General features: G+C 41.8%; 1 protein-coding gene across 1 annotated transcript in view; it reads left to right on the top strand.

The window, feature by feature from the left end:
* The first annotated feature begins 1,477 nt into the window (after positions 1 to 1,477).
* The window catches only part of p4htm (prolyl 4-hydroxylase, transmembrane (endoplasmic reticulum)), a 39,750-nt gene continuing 18,084 nt past the window's right edge, over positions 1,478 to 23,143 (top strand). Inside the window, exons 1-7 of the mRNA XM_034166454.1 lie at positions 1,478 to 1,940; positions 5,432 to 5,513; positions 14,162 to 14,352; positions 14,456 to 14,552; positions 18,221 to 18,383; positions 18,472 to 18,657; positions 18,821 to 18,911. Of these exons, the coding sequence (XP_034022345.1) occupies positions 1,617 to 1,940; positions 5,432 to 5,513; positions 14,162 to 14,352; positions 14,456 to 14,552; positions 18,221 to 18,383; positions 18,472 to 18,657; positions 18,821 to 18,911 (1,134 nt within the window). The 5' untranslated portion in view covers positions 1,478 to 1,616. The remainder of the gene's footprint in view (positions 1,941 to 5,431; positions 5,514 to 14,161; positions 14,353 to 14,455; positions 14,553 to 18,220; positions 18,384 to 18,471; positions 18,658 to 18,820; positions 18,912 to 23,143) is intronic.

The following is a 23,143-nucleotide window of genomic DNA, read 5'->3' as shown; positions in this document are numbered from 1 at the left end:
AGAAACTTTTGTATTTCTTCATAATTGATGTACATAAAGTCCAAGACATATTCAGTGACTTGGAAATGTTCATGTTTCCATCCCCTGACTTGTCTAAAGAAAACTGGCAATAAAACCGATTATTATTTACAGGTTTTATCAGGTTTTAGAGATTTGCTTTCAGTTTGAGTTTGAGGAATATAATTTTAGAAATGTTTATTCTTTATTTGTATTTCTTGTATTTAAAATGGCATAAACAAATTAAAATGTGTGAAATTCCAAGTGTTCCAATACTTTTGGAGGGCACAGTATCCTAACCTTATGATGAGTGCAAAATGAGTGTGGTATTATTACTGTTTTGTTTAAGAATGTTTAATTTTCACTGTTGCTGCACTTTGTGTCAAATCATAGTCATATCATATATCATATTGGTATGAAAATTCAGTAAGGTATATCTTCTATTATACATTCCAACTCTAAGGTTTTGCCATGCTAATGCTCCCCTGAAGCATTTACTCAAAATAAAATCTGAAGATCCTAAATGACATGGTGAGATGGTGAGGAACTCTCCAGGCATGTGAGAGTCAAAGAAAAATGCTTAAAAAAGTGGGGAGTCTGGGGAGGCGGCGCTCCTCCAGAAGCTGAAAGGTTTTTGCCATGCTAATGCTCCCCTGAAGCATTTACTCAAAATAAAATCTGAAGATCCTAAATGACATGGTGAGATGTTGACAAGCTTTCCAGGCATGTGAGAAGCAAATAAAGAAAAATGCTTAAAAAAGCAGGGAGCCTGGGGAGGTGGAGCTCCCCCAGAAACTGAAAGGTTTTTCCATGCTAATGCTTCCCTGAAGCATTTACTCAAAATAAAATCTGAAGATCCTAAATGACATGATGAGATGCTGACGAGCTTCGTTTGCTCATGCCTGCGACATATGCATATTCATGTAATAATAATACTAAATAATACGTATTACACATATATTTTGAAACAAATATGTAAAGATGTCTGAATCATAGTATAACAGAAAAATAACAGACACAGATTGATTTTTGTTTTTTGTTTGTTTTTTTCGGGTGGGGGGGGGGGGTGTTAAATAATTCCCTCAATGAAAAAGCTAAAAGCAAAAACGTCCATTATTATTTTCAGTCAGCAGGGGTCAGCATTGCACGGAGAGGCAGGATGTTGCTGCGTTAAAGCTCTGAAATGTTAAGATGGAGTTGAGGTGCTTCCAAGGGGGTTTATGAATGCATCGTTGAATTTTATCGTGTGGTTTATCGGCTTACTGTCCGTGGTGGACGTGCGTGTGGTTCTGGTTGGTGAGGAGTTGGGCAGTGCGCTGCAGCGTAAACACGACGGTCTGCGTCTGCACTGCTGCTGTGTCAAGAACATAAAAAAAAAAAAAATAATAATCCCCTCAAGACACACTACCACAAACAACCCCCCCCCCCCCCCCCCCCCCCCCGGCAGCTCGTGGAGAACCAGCGCATTCACCGTCAGACCTTTGTGGCCTTATCATACGCATGCAAGTCTCAATGCGCCAACGGAGTCTCTGCGCCGGGATGATTTTTTAAGAGGATTTCTGCCTGAAAACGTGGCATTAGTCGCAGGAACTCTGCAGCGTCAACTTGCGGAGCAGAAAATGAGAGAGAAGCAGGAACGCGCCGAAAGTGCCGCGTCCGCCGCCAAACTGACGGCGCTGCGGCCGCCGTGCGAGCGCATCTCCTGCCAGAAGAGCAGCGTGTGTTCCCGCTCCTACTTCGTGGTAGTTATGGTGTTTTTTCACGTGTACATCATCAATGTCATAGCCCTGCTACTTTACGTGCATTACAGCAGCGGGCAGGAGGAGGCCAGCAGGAGTCGTGATGCTGTGAGCAGCAAAGAGCAGCTCGCGGAGCCCCAAAGACCCCCGACTGGACCACAGCCCGCACGTGACGTCTCACTCACGCGGATAGAGGGCATCAGAGTGAGTAATGCGAGGATGACTCACACCTATTATTTTTAAGTTTTTTTAATCCAAAACTCACGTGATCAAATCTTGCAAATAGAAAAGACATCGAGAGTGCAAACATCCGCCAAGGATGCACAGTGTTGGGATTTTGCATGGGGATTGCATGTGTTTATGGACATGATTGTCAGGGATTGGACAGGATGGTCGGGGACTGGAGGATGCTCAATCTGGCGGCATCAGAATTACATCTCTGCTTTTTGTGGATGATGTGGGTTTGTTGGTTTCATTAGATGGCAACCTCCAGTGTCCACTGGGCACACTTGAGGCTAAGTGTGAAAACACCAGGATGAAATCTGTGCCTCCAAATCTGAGACCATGGTCCTCTGAAGGAAAAGGGTGGATTGTGCCCTCTGGGTCAGGACAGACTTATTGCCTCATGTAGACAAGTTCAGGTATCTCAGGTTCTTGTACAGGGGGGTAAAATGGAGTGTGAGAGCGACAGATTGGGGCTGCGTCTAAGGTTCTAGCAGTTGCACAATTCAGTTAAATTTATTTAGTGTCAAATCACAACATAAGTGACTCCAAAGCACTTAAGGTCTAACCCCCCCCCCCAGCAAGTACATAGGCAACAATGGTAAGAAAAAACTTCCTCTGGTGTTTTTGAGGAAGAAACCTCAAGCAGGTGCTTTACCATATCACCGTGGTGAAGAAAGAGCGGACAAAGAACGCGAGACACTCGATTTACACTCTCATATTGACTTAACAGTCATGAATCTGTGATCAGCTATTACTGTGATCAGTAATGGCTGAAAGAATAAGACTGCAGATTCCAGTGGTGGAAATGTGATGACAGGGTGAGCGGCTCCATTATCCCGTAGGAACTCAGAGTAGAGCTGCTGCTGCCAGATGAGGTGATTCAGGCATCTGGTGAGGATGCCCCCTGTTCATCTCCCTAAGGAGGTCTTCCAGGCACATCCAACTGGGAGGAGGTACTGGGGAACACCCAGAACATGCTGGAGGGATTATATTTCCCAGATGGCTTTGGAACACCTTGGAATTCTCCAGGAAGAGTTACAGAATTTGGGCAAGGATAGGGATGTGTGGCATGAGCCGCTTGGTCTGCTGCTACCACGACCTGGACCTGGATAAGAAAATGAATGGATGAATGATTACATGTTAAATGGACTGCATTTATATAGCGCTTTTCCATCTGCATCAGACGCTCAAAGCACTTTACAGATAATGCCTCACATTCACCCTGATGTGAGGGTGCTGTCATACAAGGTACTCACTACACACCGGGAGCAACTAGGGGATTAAGGACCTTGCCCCTGCTTAATCCTGTTTTTAAACATTTCTTACAATACAACTTCATTTGTGTCACCTGTCTGTCAGTGTATATAATTTAGATTGTTATATGGATTTACACCAGATTCAGTGGTGGGCACAGTTCCGCTAATCCGCTAACCGCTAATTAGCAAAGCTAACTTTTTTGTTAGCGGATTGGCTTTTCAGCTAATTTTGAAAACCATCAGCGGACCACTTAGCTTTCACTACATTTAGTTCTGCTAACAGTGATTGTTTGCCTTGGGATAAGTCAGGTCAGTCAGGTCTGGGAGCAGGTGCTGGTGCCGTGTGTCACTATACCTACCAGACTATGTAACCTCCTTGGGACCTGGACGTCGACTACCCAGGCAACCAAGTCCATTCCCACCTCTCAAAGGTGAAATGTGGGTATGTTGAGATACACTCAAGGAGTTATTTTCCACCAAATCTTGTCTTGCAGGTCATTTTGGTGGAATGTTATGCATAGGGTTGCCAACTCTCTGAAAAATAAATAAGGGACACCTCACCGCCAGGGCCGACCGACCATTGCCTTCAGCCTTCCCAGCGTCTGTGTGAAATGATTTTTAACCATTTGACTGTTGACTTGACCCTGAATTTAAGTAGATGCATACATGCATTTGTTCTGATACGAACACGTGGAAATTATTATTTAGCAATTTATTTTTAGTGCAAAATAAATTTTCACTCACAATTTCAATATGAGCATTCTGTCCTGCTTCAAAGCATAAAATAAAAATCTCTCTGTAGTGCTTAACAACAAAACAACAGAAAATTTGCATCATCCAAAACAATGTAACAGTGCACATTTACATATTTAGTGTAATAAAAACTGCAAAAAATAAAGTTTGAAAAGTAAACAATACTTACAATACTTAGCTGTTGTCGCTCACCTTTTCCACCCAGCCATTTTCCTTTTCTCATTCGCCCCTGTATTTTTGCATTCTTTTTTGTTTTTTTTGTTTTTTTTTTAGGAGGAGTAACGACGTTACAGACATTGCTGTCCGTAGGCATATCTGCAGTGCCAGTGTCAGTGTCTGTATCGATTCGATATCAGCCATGCTGCACTTTGTTATTGTCGTCCAGTGACCATCGTCGGCTCATGACGTCGGTATCTTCTTGCGAGCAGATGTCCCTCGACCAATGAGATAAGAGTGATTCTGTATTGTCAACTCGTGTCTGTCAGCTCATTGGTGAAGAGCAGGAGAGAGGCTGGGCTCAAATTTACCGCAAGTTTCCATATAAAGTGCCGGTCAATTCCATTGACATTTTACAGACTTTTTGATTCTCACAGAAATACGGGACAAACTGCGTCCCGTTTCAGGTCAATACGGAACGCACACTTTTATTTCCAAATAAGGGACGATTCCGTTTTTCAAGGGACGGTTGGCAACCCTAGTTATGCATTAGCATGAGAGCGTGACAACATATTGAATCTCACGCGGAGTGTGAAACCTGACAGGACCGTTTTAAAGCGCGAGTCTCACTCCAAATGAGTGAGACTTCGGAGCTCTGGTATCCCCTTTGCCATTTACAGTGCTGGGGTCAGTGAGGCACCTGCATGCTCTCATACCCAGACGCAACTCAGACAAAATGGCCATTCAGTCATTGCCTTAGGTCACTGGTTAGCACTCAAGTGCCGCAACAATAAGACAGGAAGTTCTAAGTAAAGTCTTGGATCTTCATTCCCCTGCAAAGATATCATCATCATTGCCAAACCCCTCATAAGTTCTTCCCAGGTGCTTCTTGATCTCAAAGGACCCTCAGTTTGTTGGGACCCAGAGATATGAATGTTACTGCAAAGATAAGTGATTGTCTACAAATTTGACACATTGCAAACAGATGCACTTCTGATAGCCAAGTCCAGGACAACCACCTCAGCATCTCAAGTGCTGCATCAGGTATCCATCAATACAGCAAAGATCACAATGAAGCTGTGAAGTCAGTCTGTGAAACCGGACTCTAATGGAAAAGCATAGAATCCTGTGACCTTTTGATTAAGGACACACACACACACACACACACACACACACACACACACACACACACACACACACACACACACACACACACACACACACACACACACACACACACACACACACACACACACACACACACACACACACACAGATCCATAACTCCTCCCATTTGTTTTTCAGGTCGGACATGTCCAGAAGGTGTCACTCATGCCGGATAAAGTGCATGAAATGCGGACTCTCAGTCTGAAACCTCTACTGTTCGGTAAGAGAGAAAACATCAGTTTGTTCTAACAACTCTACAACAAAGAATCATGAGTGAATAAGTGAAGTCACTATCTCAGCATGCACAATGAATCATGGGTACGCCCAAAGGTCATTCTTGATCAATTTTACCCGGAAGCAATAAGCCACCAATACTTTGATCATGACATAGAAATGGTCAATGCAAAAAAGCTATGGAAACGTTGATTTATGACACAATTTTGTACTGGACAGATAAAATTCATAGAAATGGATGATACAGGGATGAGTTTGGATGACAGTTGGCAATGGACAGTGGTGAATTTAAAAGCATTTTTGAAGAAACAAGGAAAAGAAAAGAGAAGTTGGTGGCACGAGCATTCAAAGAAATGAACTTGACAATCTTGCCAGACTCGGAACAAGTTGTCCAACAAAACCAGGCAGATTATGAATCACTGCTTAGGACCAATGATGGGGAAACAATACCAGACCCCATGAAGATTAACAAAGAAAAGTGGATGGGGGAAGGACAGAGTGGGCCGGTAAACAATACGATATGATACACTTTATTGTCCCCAAAGGGAAATTTGTCTTGGACTTCAAATGCTCTGCAAATGCAGACCACTTCTGCAATATATTCTTTGTAATGCACATTTTTATTGAACACATACAATACTCGGATATATACACACCAACCACCACACAGACCTCTCTTCAAATGCGTACAAACATTACACTTGTAAAATTATGCAACAGAAAGCCATCTAGTAAAGGGAGACCAAATACAATCGTACTGATGGAGTTTATTTAGTACTCCATAAGTCACTTTCTCATAGGATGCCAATTTGACCATTGTCGTCAACCACCACGTGGGGGTTGTTTTTGCCACCAGTGCCTCAACAGAATCCGTTTAGCTGTGGTAAGAGCCAAAACAATCCATCTTTTTTCATGAGAAAAGAAGTGAGAGTCCATAAGTCCTGTGGTAGAGCCCAGCACAGCCAGTTTAGATGAAATTTGAAATCTTGTGACCAGAAAAAAAAAAAAAAAAAAAATCTTAAATGTTTTTCTACCCGTTCTGAAGTGCTGGACAGCTCCACAGAATATGTAGAATTGAGGCACCCTGACCGTTGCATTTCCAGCAAGTGTCCTTAGGTATTAAATTCCACTTGTGTAGTTGCTACAGTGTTTGATGCCATCTGTGGTTATCTTTATTTGAATAAACCTGCTGCCTATTTCCTTGTACGTAGTGTTAATATTATAGAGACACGATTTCCATTCATCTGAAAATATGTCCTCTGCCAGGTCTTCAGCCCAATATCCTTTAGCTTTAGAAAGAGGGTCAACTAATTGTTACAGCAAATTATACATTTTGGAGGTATTGCCTTTACCAAGAGATGACCTAGAGAGCAATGCTTCCACAGGACTACCCGTGGGGCAACTAAGGGGATTCCTAGCCATTTAGTTAAAGAGCTGCGCATTTGGACATATCTCCTGAATTGGTTACGTGGCAGTGTGTATTTATCAACATTCTGATCAAAGCTTAGAAATTGCTTGGTCTTATCATCAAATAAGTGACATACATGGGAGATACCAGTTTTACACCACTGTGACCAGTAAACTGTTGTCCCTCCAATTAAAATTCTGTAATTATTCCACAAAGGTGCCAAAGGGAACATAATAAAGTCCCAGTGACCTGCCCTGCATAATTTGCACCATATTGGTTTTGCAGTTACAATTATGGGGTGGTTAAGTTTGTGATTGAGACCAAACAACTTCAGCCAAGGAGAGATACCGCTGTTTGCCTCTGTCTCTATTTGAAGCCAAATGGGTTTGTCTGGTGTGTTGGGTAACCATGATCTCAGCTGTTTCACATTCATTGCCCAGTAATACCATTTAAAGTTAGGCAGAGAAAACCCCCCTCTCTTTGTACTTGTATGAAGTTTCATAATACTCAGGCGGTGCGGTAAATTGCCCCACAGAAAATCTTGAATATGCAAAGGGATATTAGACATTAAGTAATAAAGCACTGGCATAGTCATCATCTTAATACAATTAACTTTAACTTTACTCCATAGTATGAGGTGTATTCTGGACCATCTACCAAAGTCTATTTTTATTTTTTCAAGTGCAGGCCTAATGTTCGCTTTAATCATATTGGTATAATCAGAGGTGATTTGTATACCTAAGTATTTGAGACTATTTGAGGACCAACGGAATTAAGTATTAACAGTCATCTGCAGTCAGTCACAGCAACAGTGAAGTATTAACATGTCATCTGCATATAATAGAAGTTTATGGTGGCTATTGCCAACAGTGATCCTGTGAATTTCTGTATTGTTTCTCAATTTTTGTCCTAAAGGTTCTATGGCAATCACAAACAATCCAGGGCTTAGTAGGCAACCTTGTGTTGTAGATCTCTGCAACTGAAACAAGTCTGATATAAGACCAATTGTCAATAAGGCAGAGGGTGTATCATATAAGGTCCTTATCCAACTAATAAATATATCGCCAAAGCCAAACTTCTCTACTGTTTTAAACAGATATCCCCATTCCACACAATCAAAAGCTTTAGCAGCATCCAGTCTACAATATATTCTTAGTTTATTTGACTGAATAAAGCTATGTATGTTATAAAATGTTGCCGAAGCAGCTGTTATGATATGCGTAAACAAACATGGGTATTCATGTTTCCCGTAAACAGCGGTATTTACGTAAATCAACAGCAGCAACGTCAAAAAAACAGTTATAATAAGCTTCTATAACATACTGCCGGTTCATTTCATGGAACAATGAAATTTGTCACAAAACAATGATATAACAGGTGGTTTTGATCCTCATCACAAACATAAGCAAACGTTGGCATCCGTTGTTCCCAGAAACAGCGATCTCTACGTACGCTAATATGCTCCGCTTTGATATTTTCATGATGATATTTTAATATGACACAGATTTGAAGCCTGTACACATTATGCTAGTGCCGTTCTATTCCCGACTGACGTTTAATCGAAAGATCTAGCGGGACCTTTAGCCACACTGTGCATGCTCCTGCTGAGATAGCGACTTCGCTTACAGCTCCTGAACAAAAAGCTGTGATGAAAGAAAACCTGTGTAAAAGTCTCATCACATTTTCATTTTCTGTCTTTGATTCATCATGTTCAATGTTTTTTCTTCTGCTTCTTGCTTCAAACTGTGAGACAAGTTAAAGTCTGACAGCTACAGAGAAGCATGAGGCACGCTCAAGTCAAAATCCATTTGGAAATGTTTTCAGCAATTGATTACTGTTGGTTTAACTCAGTAAAACCATGAGTGGTAGCTCCATTCAGTTTTTAAATCCTCCTAAATTCAGTCCAATGAGGCATGCAGTCCATATGGATGAACTACAACCAAACTACATTCAGCATACCTTAAAATTAAGAAAAAAATTAGATCCATTAGTAAAACTGAAATGTACTGAATTAATTTAAGACAAACAGCTTGCATCATCTGTTATGAATATTGTTGGTAACATACAGTACGCTGAACTTGTTTGCCCTTTGGTGATGAAGCAGACACAACAGTCAAAACGTTTTTTTTTTTTTATCTTTTTGGCTTAAACAATAATCTTTATCAGTTTTTTTATCTTTATTTATTTCATTCATTTAAAAGAAAAAGACAGAAAAAAACAGAAATGAAATTTACAAGACTTTGAATGAAAAAGGAGCAGAGAGAAGAACAAGTCTTATATTTTCTGCCCCTTTTTACAATACAATCTTTCAATTTTAAGTATCATTATTCAACATTATTAAACAGATTACATTTTTGACTTGTCACATACCACTGACTTATTTCATAATTTTAACCATTATTTAAAAGATTACATCCCTAACAGGTTACATTTTAAACTTAAAACATTCTAGACATCACTAACAGATCACATCCTAGGCTTTGTCATAGCCCACTGACTTATTTCATAGTTTCATACTTACTTAATACATCTAATTTAATATGTTTTTTAAATAATTTGAGCGACCTTGATTCTTTGATTTATTTGTTGAGGTTGTTCCATAATTTTACACCATTCACTGCAATACTCCGTTCCTTTACTTTGGTTCTGAATCTTGGTTTTTTAAAGACTTCTGTTCCTTTCAAACTGTAACTACTTACTCTTTTTTCAAACATATTTTGAATGTTTATTGTTAAGGTATTTTTGTTAGCTTGATGCATTGTTTGTAATATTTTCAAATCAACTAAATCATGAAATTTAAGTACCCTATATTTAATGAATAATGGATTAAACGATCTCTAAATCGACTATTACTAATCATTTTTAAAGCTCTTTTCTGCAGAATAAATAATGGTTGTGTATAAGTTGTACATGTCTATCCCCAGATTTCTACACAATAAGTTAAATATGGGACAATCAATGAATTGTACAATGTTAATAAACCATAACTATTTAATGAAAATTTTACTTTATGCAAAACAGCAATGGCTTTCGCTATTTTTCCTTTTATGTAATTTATGTGTGACTTCCATGTAAGATCTTCATCAATCATGACTCCTAAACATTTCGTTTCTTTTACCCTTTGTATGTCCATTCCATCTATTTCTAATGACACATCATTATTTCCCACTCTGTCATTAAATAATATGAAATTTGTCTTATTAAGATTTAGTGACAATCTGTTTATATCAAACCAATGTTTAACTTTTTCCAACTCTGTATTTATCACTTGTACTACTTCCTGTATATCTGATCCAGAGCAAAATAATGTTGTATCATCAGCAAATAATATGCTGCCAACGTACTTTAGATACATTCACAAAATCATTGATATACAAAATAAACAGTTTGGGTCCAAGTACCGACCCTTGTGGTACACCATAAATAATGTTACACAATTCTGATTTAGTATTATTTATCTGAACAAACTGTTTTCTATTTTCTAAGTAGCTTTTTACCCACTGATGTGCAATACCTCTAATTCCATATTGTTGTAACTTGTGAAGCAAGTGAGTGGTCGATAACATCAAAAGCTTTTTTCAGGTCGATAAAGATACTTACAAAATAATCCTTATTATCTATTGTTGTTGATATTTTCTCTGTTAATTCCATAATTGCCATAGCTGTCGAATGTTTTGTTCTGAATCCATACTGAGCATTATTTAAAATATGATGTTTCTCAATGAATTTATCCAACCTTGTCACAAAAACTTTTTCCATAATTTTAGAAAACCAGAAAAGTTACCTTTTCCAAAATTAGAGTACCTATAATATTTGACATTTTAGCAATGAAATTACAATGCTTATGATTAGACAAATGGTGTGTAGTATAAAATGATTGTAGCATTTTAAAATTTTAACCCCTGTGTAACCGTTAACTGACCCCTACCTGGCTACAGCTGTCAATGTGGGAAAATTACACATTTTTTGCAGGCCATAGCATACTGAATCCAGAGAGTATGTCTTGTTTTGCCACATTAGGTGGTATCAACTAGGTCAAAACTGGCTGCAGACCCTGTTTCTTGAAGTATTTACGTATACCTGCGGCCGTGGGGTATTGTTCTCTTGTCTGTGTATTTGTCTGTCCGGATATGAACAAAATAATTCCAAGTGTTTTGATCCAATTTCAGTCAAATGTAGTGGAATGACAAGCACAAAGCGATTTAATTGTTTGATCAATCTAGAAACAAGATGGTGGACATGGCTGATAGAAGAGTTGATGCTCTGATTTAATGTAATTTATTTTCTTTTCATTTATATAGTGCTAAATCACAACACAGCTGCCTCAAGGCGCGTCATACAAGTAAGATCTAACCTTACCAACCCCTAGAGCAAGCACACGGGCAACAGTGGTAAAGAAAAACTCCCTCTGATGATTTGAGGAAGAAACCTCAAGCAGACCAGACTCAAAGGGGTGACCCCCCATACTACCGACACACTTGACAATTCAAATATAGAGGAAATTTTAGGAGTCTGTGCTGGTGTCTAGGACAGGAGGCTTGCAGAAGAAGACACCCACTCCCTCTTCTGGATGGAGCCACACCTCAGAGAGAGAGAGAAAAAAAAAAAAAACACAATTAGGCAACAGAAAGACTACAAATAATTTATAATATGTCATTAAGCAACAAGAAAAACAAAAGAAATACTAAGGTGATTGCCAGCCACTAGTCCTAAGCGTCACTACAAGACCCAGGCTTTAGATAAAGTTGAAGTTGTCTATGAGCCAGTCATCAATTTTGACCTAATCGGTACCACTTAAAAGGAATTATTATTTGGGTTAATAGGGTTCTAATAAGGAATAGTTTGCACCATCTGTCATGCTTTTAGTTTTCATGTTACAGGATAACATATGTCACATGTCATAGAATACAATGGATGACGTTTACTTTGGAGACCAAACATTCAACTAGGGTTGGGTATCGAGAACCGGTTCCTTTCGGGTATCGTTAAGAAATGATTCGATCCACCGACATCAATAACCTTTTTGCTTAACAGTTCCCTTATCGGTCCTTCAGAGTGGCCATTGTTTTTTTTTTTTGTTGTTTTTTTTTGGGGGGGGGGGGGGGTGTTTGTCAGGAAAATTATCATTTCTCTACATTGATTACAGACCCTGCAGTGGGTCTGTAATCAACCTTTCTGCAGCGTGGCTTTGCTTTGAACCTTGAACCAATCGAAGCAGTGATTCGCAGATCGATGCGCTGCTTTGATCTGGTGCTTCATTGATTCATTGTTTTATTGCACTTTATCTTAATTTACCCCGCTAAAACCCTAAAGAGCATAAGTCTGTGAGTAATATTTACCTTTTTTATGTTAAACCGACCTGTTATGGTCTTCTGAAACAGTTGATAGATGTATTTTATAACTTAACCGATAGCATAGTTAGCATGTCTATGGCGTTTTCAATGTTAAAGTTAGCATTAAGCTGTTCGCATCTCAGAAGGTTGTGTGTGCATGTTTTCTGTATAATAATGGCTCAGCGTTCATTGTCGTAAAAGAGTTAAATTGTATTTTTTTTCATTTACTTTTCATTCATATATTAATAATAATAGCAACAACAACAATAGTAATAATAACTCATAATAACTAATAATGCTACAATACAATTTTAGAGAAAGAGACAAAAAGAACCTGATGAAACAAAACAACAGAAAAGATAAAACCAGCTAACAATGAAAATAAAAAATACATATAGAAATAAATACCTTTCCTGTGAACACTGAAGTGAAGTTGCATAGTTGATCCCACTAGAGTATTTAAATAATATCCCATAATTTATTTATTTATTGATTTTTGTGTCGTCGTGAGTTTCAGTGGTTTCCCGACAGCGCGTACATGTTGTGACTGCCGTCTGTGAAAAACAGCCTCACATGTGGAGTGCAGCTTTTCCACAAAAGCTGCATTGACAAAAACCACTGTGCACCTTGTTGATGAAGAAATAAAAGCTCTGATCAAATCCAATAAAAATACAAATGATAAAGGCATTTTTTCACAGGTCGGTTGATTCAATTGTGAGTCCTTTCCCTGTAGGGGGTCGATGCCAGGCACTGTGTGTGTGTGTGTGTGTGTGTGTGTGTGTGTGTGTGTGTGTGTGTGTGTGTGTGTGTGTGTGTGTGTGTGTGTGTGTGTGTGTGTTTTTAAATACACAAACACACTGATTCACTTCAAATATGCAATAATTGTATTTAAGATCAGCTATCTGATGAGCACGGAGTCCATAAGAACAGATGGCGAAAAATTTCTCTGGAGCTGCGCACACACTCTGCAGGTGCAGGGGCGGACCCACAGAGATGACGGGTGGGTAAGACCCCCTAAAACTCCTTAATGGCCAATTTTGTAGCCATTTTAAAGATGTTTTTTGCACACAATAATTATTATAATGAGATCATCTGATTCTAATACTTTGAAAAATAAGTTTTATTTAATAATAATATATTATTACTATTAACACGTGTATAGAGCAGAATACACACACAGACTACTGAACCTTTGGACTACTGAACCCTTCCTGTTACCAAATACAAGTGCAAAGTATTCAGTGGCCATACTGTAGCACTATTTCCATTTATTTTGTTGAAAAAAAGGGAAAATTATTTGCTGTTAGTGGGACTTCACCTGCACTGTAACTTTTGTATTCTGTTTTTATATTATATTGCACTCTTTTGTATTGTTTGAACATAGCAACTTGTTATTATTATTCATATTGTGGGGGCTGTCAGGACATTCTAAATATTAGCACAAAATTTAAACAGGAACTGTGCTTTTGTGTTATTTCATATTATTTTTTTTATTGATGCTATTTTAGTTTGTTTGTTTGTGTGTTGGATCAACGGTTAAACCTTTAAGGTTTGTCATACAGTTAATGTCCATTAATGTTTGGGGTGGCGTTTGTGCAGTAAGTGGGGGGGGGGGGGGGGGGGGTAATCTCACCTAGCGCACCAAAATGGCTAGGGCCGGCTGTGGGCACAGCTGCACCTGAGAGCAGTGCAGGCCTGGAACATTAATCAAGGAAATACATGTGAGTAAAGAGCAGGTGCTCAGTTGGCAGTATAACACCAAGTGACAAATGCAATATGATGGTGCAGTGAGTCAGAAAATGAGAACATGCTGCAAATAATGTTTCTACCCTGCTGAGCCCAGAGGTTTCCCTCTGCAGCTGTATCTCTGTCTGCCTCTGTGCATTTCTGCAGAGATTCCTGGGTTCTTATCAGAGGATGAGTGCCGTGTTGTGATGCAGTTGGCCCAGCTAAAGGGTCTAATGGAAAGCCAGCTAATGGTGCAGGATGGCCAGGAGGAGCTCGCTGAGGAACTCAACCTCAGCCCAGATGAGATCTTCGGTCTCCTTGACATCAACCAGGATGGACAGCTGCAGCTACATGAGGTGTATGTCAGTTTGTGGAGTGTCAGCACATTATGCCTAGGACACAGAGGTGTTTATTTGCTTCAGAGTTGTTTAATTTCTGCTGTGTTTTCTACTCTAACAGATACTGACTCACTCTCGAGTGAGAGACGGCATCTGGCTTACACCAGAAAATCTGCTAGAAATCTATGCTGGGCTTGAAGCCGACAAAGATGGAAATGGTATTCATATTGGCGTTATAAGCATTTGCATATTTTCTGTTTGTGTTGAAAACATATTATGGGTTTTATACATAAGTCATTTTTGCACAGAAAATACTTGAATTTTGTAAAAAACAAACATACGAGGTCTGTCAATAAAGTAACGGTCCTTTTTATTTTTTTTCAAAAACTATATGGATTTCATTCATATGTTTTTACGTCAGACATTACTTGAACCCTCCGTGCGCATGCGTGAGTTTTTCCACGCCTGTCGGTGACGTAATTCGCCTGTGAGCACTCCTTGTGGGAGGAGTCGTCCAGCCCCTCGTCGGAATTCCTTTGTCTGAGAAGTTGCTGAGAGACTGGCGCTTTGTTTGATCAAATTTTTTTCTAAACCTGTGAGGCACATCGAAGTGGACACGGTTCGAAAAATTAAGCTGGTTTTCGGTGAAAATTTTAACGGCTGATGAGAGATTTTGAGGTGATACTGTCGCTTTAAGGACTTCCCACGGTGCGAGACGTCGCGCAGTGCTCCCTGGCGCCGTCGTCAGCCTGTTTCAAGCTGAAAACTTCCACATTTCAGGCTCTATTGATCCAGGACGTCGTGAGAGAACAGAGAAGTTTCAGAAGAAGTCGGTTTCAGCATTTTATCCGGATATTCCACTGTTAAAGGAGATTTTTTTAATGAAAGACGTGCGGACGGATTGCAGCGTCGGCTCGCATCTGCTGCGACACTCCGCCACAGGAAAAACACCTCTGTGTTGATAACCATTTGTAAAATCCAGGCGGCTTTTGATGGCTTTCAGTGGAGTGAGTATCTGAGAAATTGTTTAACAGCTGGGCATGTTCCAACTGTCCTTAGGGCTTCCAACAGAGGTGTTTTGATCCACAAAAGGTTGAGTCTTTGAGGAGCATAGATGGGCAGAGGATCTCCAGTTTGTCAGCAAATATGTGAGAAAATTACTTAAAATGTTAAAAAAATGTTTCTCAAAGAAAGATTGGAAGGGATTTGCATATTTATCACTCTGTCTGTAGTGCAAAATCTGTACAAATAATGAATGTTTGAGGTTCAATGGTACAAATATTCCTAAAGTGAAAGATGGATGTTCCATTCAACGAGGCGACGACGGTGGAATGGTATGTTCCAGCCTTCAACGAATTAAAGTTATTTAGAAAAGCTGAGGCATTGGAGTGCTACTTGGACCTAACCTGTTTTAAGATGGTGCTCTTGGTAGAGTTAAAGTAGAGTAGAGTTACTCTACTTTAACTTTAGTTTGGTAGAGTTAAAGTTAAAATGCCTAAAAGGCATTTTAACTTTTTTATTAGATGAGTGCCTTGGTATCTTTTCAAGACTTTATCTGAATTAAAGTATTTGTTCCATTGAAAGAATGAAAAACATTCATTTGTTTTATATAACGGCTAAAATAGATGCCTGTCACTTGATATTATGTAAATTAATTTATCAGCAGAAAAGGGACTTATACTCAACAAAAATATAAACGCAACACTTTTGGTTTTGCTTCCATTTTGTATGAGATGAACTCAAAGATCTAAAACTTTTTCCACATACACAATATCACCATTTCCCTCAAATATTGTTCACAAACCAGTCGAAATCTGTGATAGTGAGCACTTCTCCTTTGCTGAGATAATCCATCCCACCTCACAGGTGTGCCATATCAAGATGCTGATCAGACACCATGATTAGTGCACAGGTGTGCCTTAGACTGCCCACAATAAAAGGCCACTCTGAAAGGTGCAGTTTTGTTTTATTGGGGGGGGGATACCAGTCAGTATCTGGTGTGACCACCACTTGCCTCATGGAGTGCAACACATCTCCTTCGCATCATCCGTGAAGAGAACACCTCTCCAACATGCCAAACGCCAGCGAATGTGAGCATTTGCCCACTCAAGTCGGTTACGACGACGAACTGGAGTCAGGTTGAGACCCCGATGAGGACGACGAGCATGCAGATGAGCTTCCCTGAGACGGTTTCTGACAGTTTGTGCAAAATTCTTTGGTTATGCAAACCGATTGTTCAGCAGCTGTCCGAGTGGCTGGTCTCAGACGATCTTGGGAGGTGAACATGCTGGATGTGGAGGTCCTGGGCTGGTGTGGTTACACTGTGGTCTGCGGTTGTGAGGCTGGTTGGATGTACTGCCAAATTCTCTGAAACGCCTTTGGAGACGGCTTATGGTAGAGAAATGAACATTCAATACACGAGCAACAGCTCTGGTTGACATTCCTGCTGTCAGCATGCCAATTGCACGCTCCCTCAAATCTTGCGACATCTGTGGCATTGTGCTGTGTGATAAAACTGCACCTTTCAGAGTGGCCTTTTATTGTGGGCAGTCTAAGGCACACCTGTGCACTAATCATGTTGTCTAATCAGCATCTTGGTATGGCACACCTGTGAGGTGGGATGGATTATCTCAGCAAAGGAGAAGTGCTCACTATCACAGATTTAGACTGGTTTGTGAACAATATTTGAGGGAAATGGTGATATTGTGTATGTGGAAAAAGTTTTAGATCTTTGAGTTCATCTCATACAAAATGGGAGCAAAACCAAAAGTGTTGCGCTTATATTTTTGTTGAGTGTACATTTTGGTGTGGTGCTTTGACATCAACAGTCCAACATGAACTTTAAATAGGAGTCCAAAATTGTTCTCAGTCAACTTGGATAAACAGATAGTCCATGATACTCCCCCCACCGCCAAAGACTTCTTGTACTTCCTCAGTCCAGCAAAAAAAATTGCGTCAGAAATTTGTCCAGATTTTCATTCTAACAGCTCTTCATGCCTCCAGATGACTTATGGAGTAGTGGATTTGTTTTTTTTGTTTGTTTTTTTGGGGGGGGGGGGTTAGAAGAATTAGCACAGACAATTAGTTCATTCAAAATGCCGTCCATCTGCAAAACAAGGACAAGTCAGCAGTAATGCGGGTGCTCCTATTAGGGGAGCATACCTATGTTCCCAGGGCCTTGTGTTCTCAGAGTCCATGATCCCCAGTTCAATTTTCTGTTCTGCAAACATTAATCCCATTTCTTTGCATGGTAGGGGACCTTATGCTTTACAGGTACCCATTATGTGCTTTAGAGAGCTGGGGAATATATTGGGGGAGGTGATTATTTAGTGGTTAAAGCATTGGGCTTGAGACCAGAGGATCCTCGGTTCAATCCCAGCCTGACCGGAAAATCACTAAGGGCCCTTGGGCAAGGTCCTTAATCCCCTAGTTGTGTAATGAGTACCTTGTATGGCAGCACCCTCACATTGGGGTGAATGTGAGGCATTATTTGTAAAGCACTTTGAGCGTCTGACGCAGATGGAAAAATGCAGTCCATTTACCATTTATTGCCCTGGGAACATAGGGCCCTGGAACTGGGGAACATAGGAACCTGGGAACATTGGACCTTTTATCATGGTCCCATTATCTACCATATTTATTTGGGGCACATAGGGACTTGGGAACATAGGGATGACCCCACTATTACTGGGTTCATTATCTGGCTCAGCTCTAATTTTCCCAATTTTTGGCAGAATCTTGTAATATTCCACAAAGCACTCCTGGTCCTCTGGAAAGTATATCTTAGGCAACATTATCAGTGATCTTAGCACATTTTGTTTTGTGTGTATATGGTCACTGATATTTGGATAGGGTCTTGATGGAAGGTTATCCAATATTTCAACAGGTTTACTGAGTCTAGAAGAGTTCAGGCTTCTGAGCAATGATGCTTTCCAGCGTTACCTGCAGCAGCGTGGAGTGAAAAGGAGCCAGCTAGTGAGGAACAGCAGACACACTTGGTTGTACCAGGGCAAAGGAGCGCATAAGGTCCTCCAAGATATCAAGACGAGGTGAGAAACATACACCGTGACTTGGGGTTCACCAGGTCCTCTGTTGCAGCTTGGACCAATGTATTCTCTTTATTTTGTATGAACAAAGGGTGACTCGGCTTACCCGGCTACCGTCCGCATTAGTGGATCTCAGCGAGCCGCTCCAGGTGGTTCGCTATGAGGAGGGTGGGCACTACCACGCCCATCATGACAGTGGTCCCGTCTATCCTGAAACTGCCTGCACACACACTCGCCTTGCAGCTAACGCTTCCACTCCTTTTGAGACGTCCTGCAGGTGAGATTCATCAAAGTCCTCAGTGTTCACTGGGTGAAATATTTAGCATTTCTTAGCAATATGGAGATTGTCATTGTCATGTTCCATTGTGACACCTGACATGTTTGTTGATGCGATTAAGTTTATTTTTGCCCAAAACATGCTTCTCCATTGGTGTATTTAGATACATCACAGTTCTCTTCTACTTGAACACTGTCGAGGGGGGCGGGGAGACCACGTTCCCTGTGGCGGACAACAGAACCTATGACGAAATGGTGCGTAATTGTGTGTGGCTTTGGGAATGTGTGGAGAGTCCTATGAAGTACAGGGATTAAAGTAAAAAAAAAAAAAACCTGACTGAAATTTTTTTCACAGCCAAATCATCAGGTGTTCACCATCTACCTTTTTATAGAAACCCTTTCGTGATCACATCCTAAGAGTTAAGGTAAATTAGGGTGGTGACAGCTAAGAAAACAGCAAATTGTTCTCCTGCTGAACAAGATTATATTGCACTCACTAATCATTGCTACTCTTTTTTAATGCAGCATCATTTTATAGAAAGGCTTTAATCTACACATTATTTACGTAAATACTTCACGATAAACACATTTTAAGGGGACACCTTGTCTATAGCTTTTACTTAATTCAGTACCAATTAAAATTTCAGGTCTGTATCCAGGATGTGAAGGGGGGGGGGGGGGTGGTTGGTGAAAGTGGACCTTTGGCAGCAGGGGATCTGGGGGCTGCTGAAGACCCCCAGAAATTGTATTTAATTATACTGCTTAATTTGTGTATTTGTATTTTCTTTTGCACATTTTCACCTTTTCTTTGCCTTTAACCAAGACTGATATCACAGCCTATATGTTTGCTTGAGAAGATTACTAACCACATCATTTTCATATTTTTGGCCTCCATCATTCTAACTGACCAGAATTTAAAGCTAGAACCCTAAATAGATTCAGTGATGCTGAGCTTAGACATTACTTTAATAAGCTATTGCTTCACATCCCACTTTAGTTATGCAGAAAAGTTCAATTAAGTAAACTTATTTTTATATGGCTCAAAACATAGGCCCATAGTAAGATATAGGCCCAGAGTGATTTAAACACTTTAGTTGATAAAATTATTATTACTATTATCTGTCCATAACTCAAGAAGTGTCTGTGTGAGTGCGCGTATGTGGCTCGCATATCTCGCTATTTGTCACATTCACGTCAGCTTTCGGATATGGCTCGTGCATAGCACGATGATGTACATGCTTTATTATGGAAATTTGGGGAATTAATTTTCAAAACCTTTATTTTGATTAACATTGTAACATTTGTACTTCCAAAGTGGCATGGCTCGCTATTGTTACTGGTAGAAAAGTTAAACAACATCAGATAGTTCATGTTGCTCGCACCATTTCACAATAAAATGTTTAATACCAGCATCCCAGCAAATACTTTTACTGTGAAACGCGTGCTCTGTGTTCCTTGCGATTGAGTTTAACTTGACAACACTGAGGAGATGTTAGCCAAAATCCATTTTGTTGCTAACACCAACACATTTCCCACTATTTGTACAACATTTCAGTAAGTACATAAGCTGAATAAAATCTTATATTTTCCCACACTTTGTACAAGGTTCCAGTAAGTACATTAGCTGAATAAAATCTTATATTTTCCCACACTTTGTACAAGGTTTCAGTAAGTACATAAGTTGAATAAAATCTTATATTTTCCCACACTTTGTACAAGGTTCCAGTAAGTACATTAGCTGAATAAAATCTTATATTTGCTGTGAATTTAAGTTCAAATGAACTGTGTTCAGGATGTGGGGAACTGAGGATTTGCGGTTTCAAATATTCTAAATGTTCTGTTTAATTTTGTCTGACTCTCTTCCAATAACCTGTTTAATAGGAATCCTTTTATTTTCACATAACTGATGATAAACTAAAAAGTAAGTCCCTTCGGCTGCTCCCTTGTTTGTACTCGGGGTTGCCACAGCAAATCCAAGGTGGATCTGCATGTTGAATTGGCACAAGTTTTACGCTGGATGCCTTCCTGATGCAACTCCACATTACTGTTGGGAAAGTGTAGTGACACGGACCCACAACAGGGGGCGTAAATGAACGGACAATGAAAGAGTCGAATATGAACACTTTACTGTTGTGAATGAGCACAACCACAATACGGAGGAATACAGAATTTTGCAAACAGTCAATCCACAACGGTGACGTGTGGGCAGGTTCGAGGATAGAAGACGTCTGTCCTGAGAAGAACCGGAACCCCACGATTTCCTCCACCACCGAACCTGGAGAATACTGGAGCCGCCAAGTCCCGAGTCCCCAGGTGGCCATCGTCTCCGAATGTCGGATCTGGTACTGCTGGCGAGGAGCAGAAACAATAAGAAGTAGGTGTGTGTACACCCAGTAACAACAATGGTGGAGATTCCACCTCCACCTCTCACCCACACTCGTGCAGCTCCTGTCTTAACACTTATCTGGCTGGGGTGTGAAGCGAAGCCATCGCTGATTACACCAACCTCACTGATAAGGCACTCCACAGGAAAGCAGCTGCAAAATGAATTCAGACTAAGACACAATTAGCTTCTGGCTGAGGATATTACCTTCACAGGTCGATGACGTCCGGGTTTTATGGAGTAGTATGATGAAGTGTAGATGGGTGACAGCTGTCATGAGATAATGACAGCTGTCACCCCCAGCTGTGTCCGTGGCCCTCTCGTGCCTGAAGCCCGCACTTCAGGCAGGGCGCCCTCTGGTGGTGGGCCAGCAGTACCCCCCCCTCAACGGGCGCCTCCTGGCGCCCGACCAGGTTTATCTGGGTGTCGGCGGTAGAAATCGGCCAGGAGGGCCGGGTCCAGGATGAAGCTCCTCTTCACCCAGGAGCATTCTTCGGGTCCATACCCCTCCCAGTCCAGCAAATACTGGAACCCCCGGCCCATTCGACGGACGTCCAGGAGCCGGCGCACTGTCCAAGCCGGCTTCCCATCAATGATCCGGGCAGGAGGCGGCGCCGGACAGGGAGCACAGACGGGTGAGGTGTGGTGTGGTTTCAGTCTGGACACATGGAAAACAGGATGGATCCGCAGTGAAGCTGGGAGTTGGAGCTTCACTGCGGCAGGGCTGAGGATCTTGAGGATTTTGAATGGTCCGATGAACCTGTCCTTCAACTTAGGGGAGTCCACTTGGAGGGGGATGTCCTTCGTTGATAACCACACCTCCTGCCCGGGCTGGTATGCAGGGGCCGGGGATCGCCGGTGGTCTGCATGGGCCTTAGCCCTCGTCCGGGCCTTTAACAAGGCAGAACGGGCGGTACGCCACACCCGACGGCACCTCTGCAGGTGGGCCTGGACCGAGGGCACACCGACCTCTCCCTCCACCACGGGAAACAACGGGGGCTGGTACCCTAGACACACCTCAAATGGGGAGAGGCCAGTGGCAGAAGACACCTGGCTGTTATGTGCATACTCGATCCAGGCCAGATGGTTACTCCAGGCCGTCGGGTGCGCGGATGTCACACAGCGGAGGGTCTGTTCCAACTCTTGGTTGGCCCGTTCTGCCTGTCTGTTCGTCTGTGGGTGGTACCCGGACGAGAGGCTCATGGTGGCCCCCAGTTCTCTGCAGAAACTCCTCAAGACTTGAGAGGAAAACTGGGGACCACGATCCGAGATTACGTCAGTTGGTATCCCATGCAGACGGACGACGTGGTGGACCAGGAGGTCTGCTGTCTCCTGGGCCGTTGGGAGCTTCGGGAGGGCCACAAAGTGGGCCGCCTTGGAGAATCGGTCCACTGTCGTGAGGATGGTGGTGTTGCCCTGGGACGGCGGGAGGCCCGTGACGAAATCCAGGCCGATATGGGACCAGGGGCGATGAGGCACAGGAAGCGGCTGGAGAAGTCCTTGGGACCTTTTGTGGTCTGCCTTGCCCCTGGCACAGGTGGTGCAGGCCTGGATATACTCCCGGATGTCGGCCTCCATAGACGCCCACCAGAAGCGCTGCCGGACAACTGCCATGGTCCTTCGCACCCCTGGATGACAGGAGAGCTTGGAACCGTGACAGAAATCCAAGACTGCAGCTCTGGCCTCTGGTGGGACGTAAAGACGGTTCTTCGGCCCAGTTCCGGGATCCGGGCTCCGTGCCAGGACCTCCTGGATGGTCTTCTCCACGTCCCAGGTGAGGGTGGCCATGATAGTGGACTCCGGAATGATGGGCTCCGGTGGATCCGACAGCTCAGTTTTGACTTAGTCTTCGTGTACCCGGGACAAGGCATCTGATCTCTGGTTCTTGGTCCTGGGGCGATAGGTGATCTGGAAGTCAAAACGTCCGAAGAACAGTGACCAGCGGGCTTGCCTGGGGTTCAGCCGCTTGGCGGTCCTGATATACTCCAGGTTCCGATGGTCATTGAAAACCGTGAACGACACAGACGCTCCCTCCAACAGGTGTCTCCACTCCTCAAGAGCCTCTTTCACCGCAAGGAGTTCTCGGTTGCCGACGTCATAGTTC

This window comes from Thalassophryne amazonica, chromosome 3, assembly GCF_902500255.1.
Source record: "Thalassophryne amazonica chromosome 3, fThaAma1.1, whole genome shotgun sequence".
Classification (NCBI taxonomy): Eukaryota; Metazoa; Chordata; class Actinopteri; order Batrachoidiformes; family Batrachoididae; genus Thalassophryne; species Thalassophryne amazonica.
This window is presented reverse-complemented; position numbering and strand designations above follow the sequence as displayed.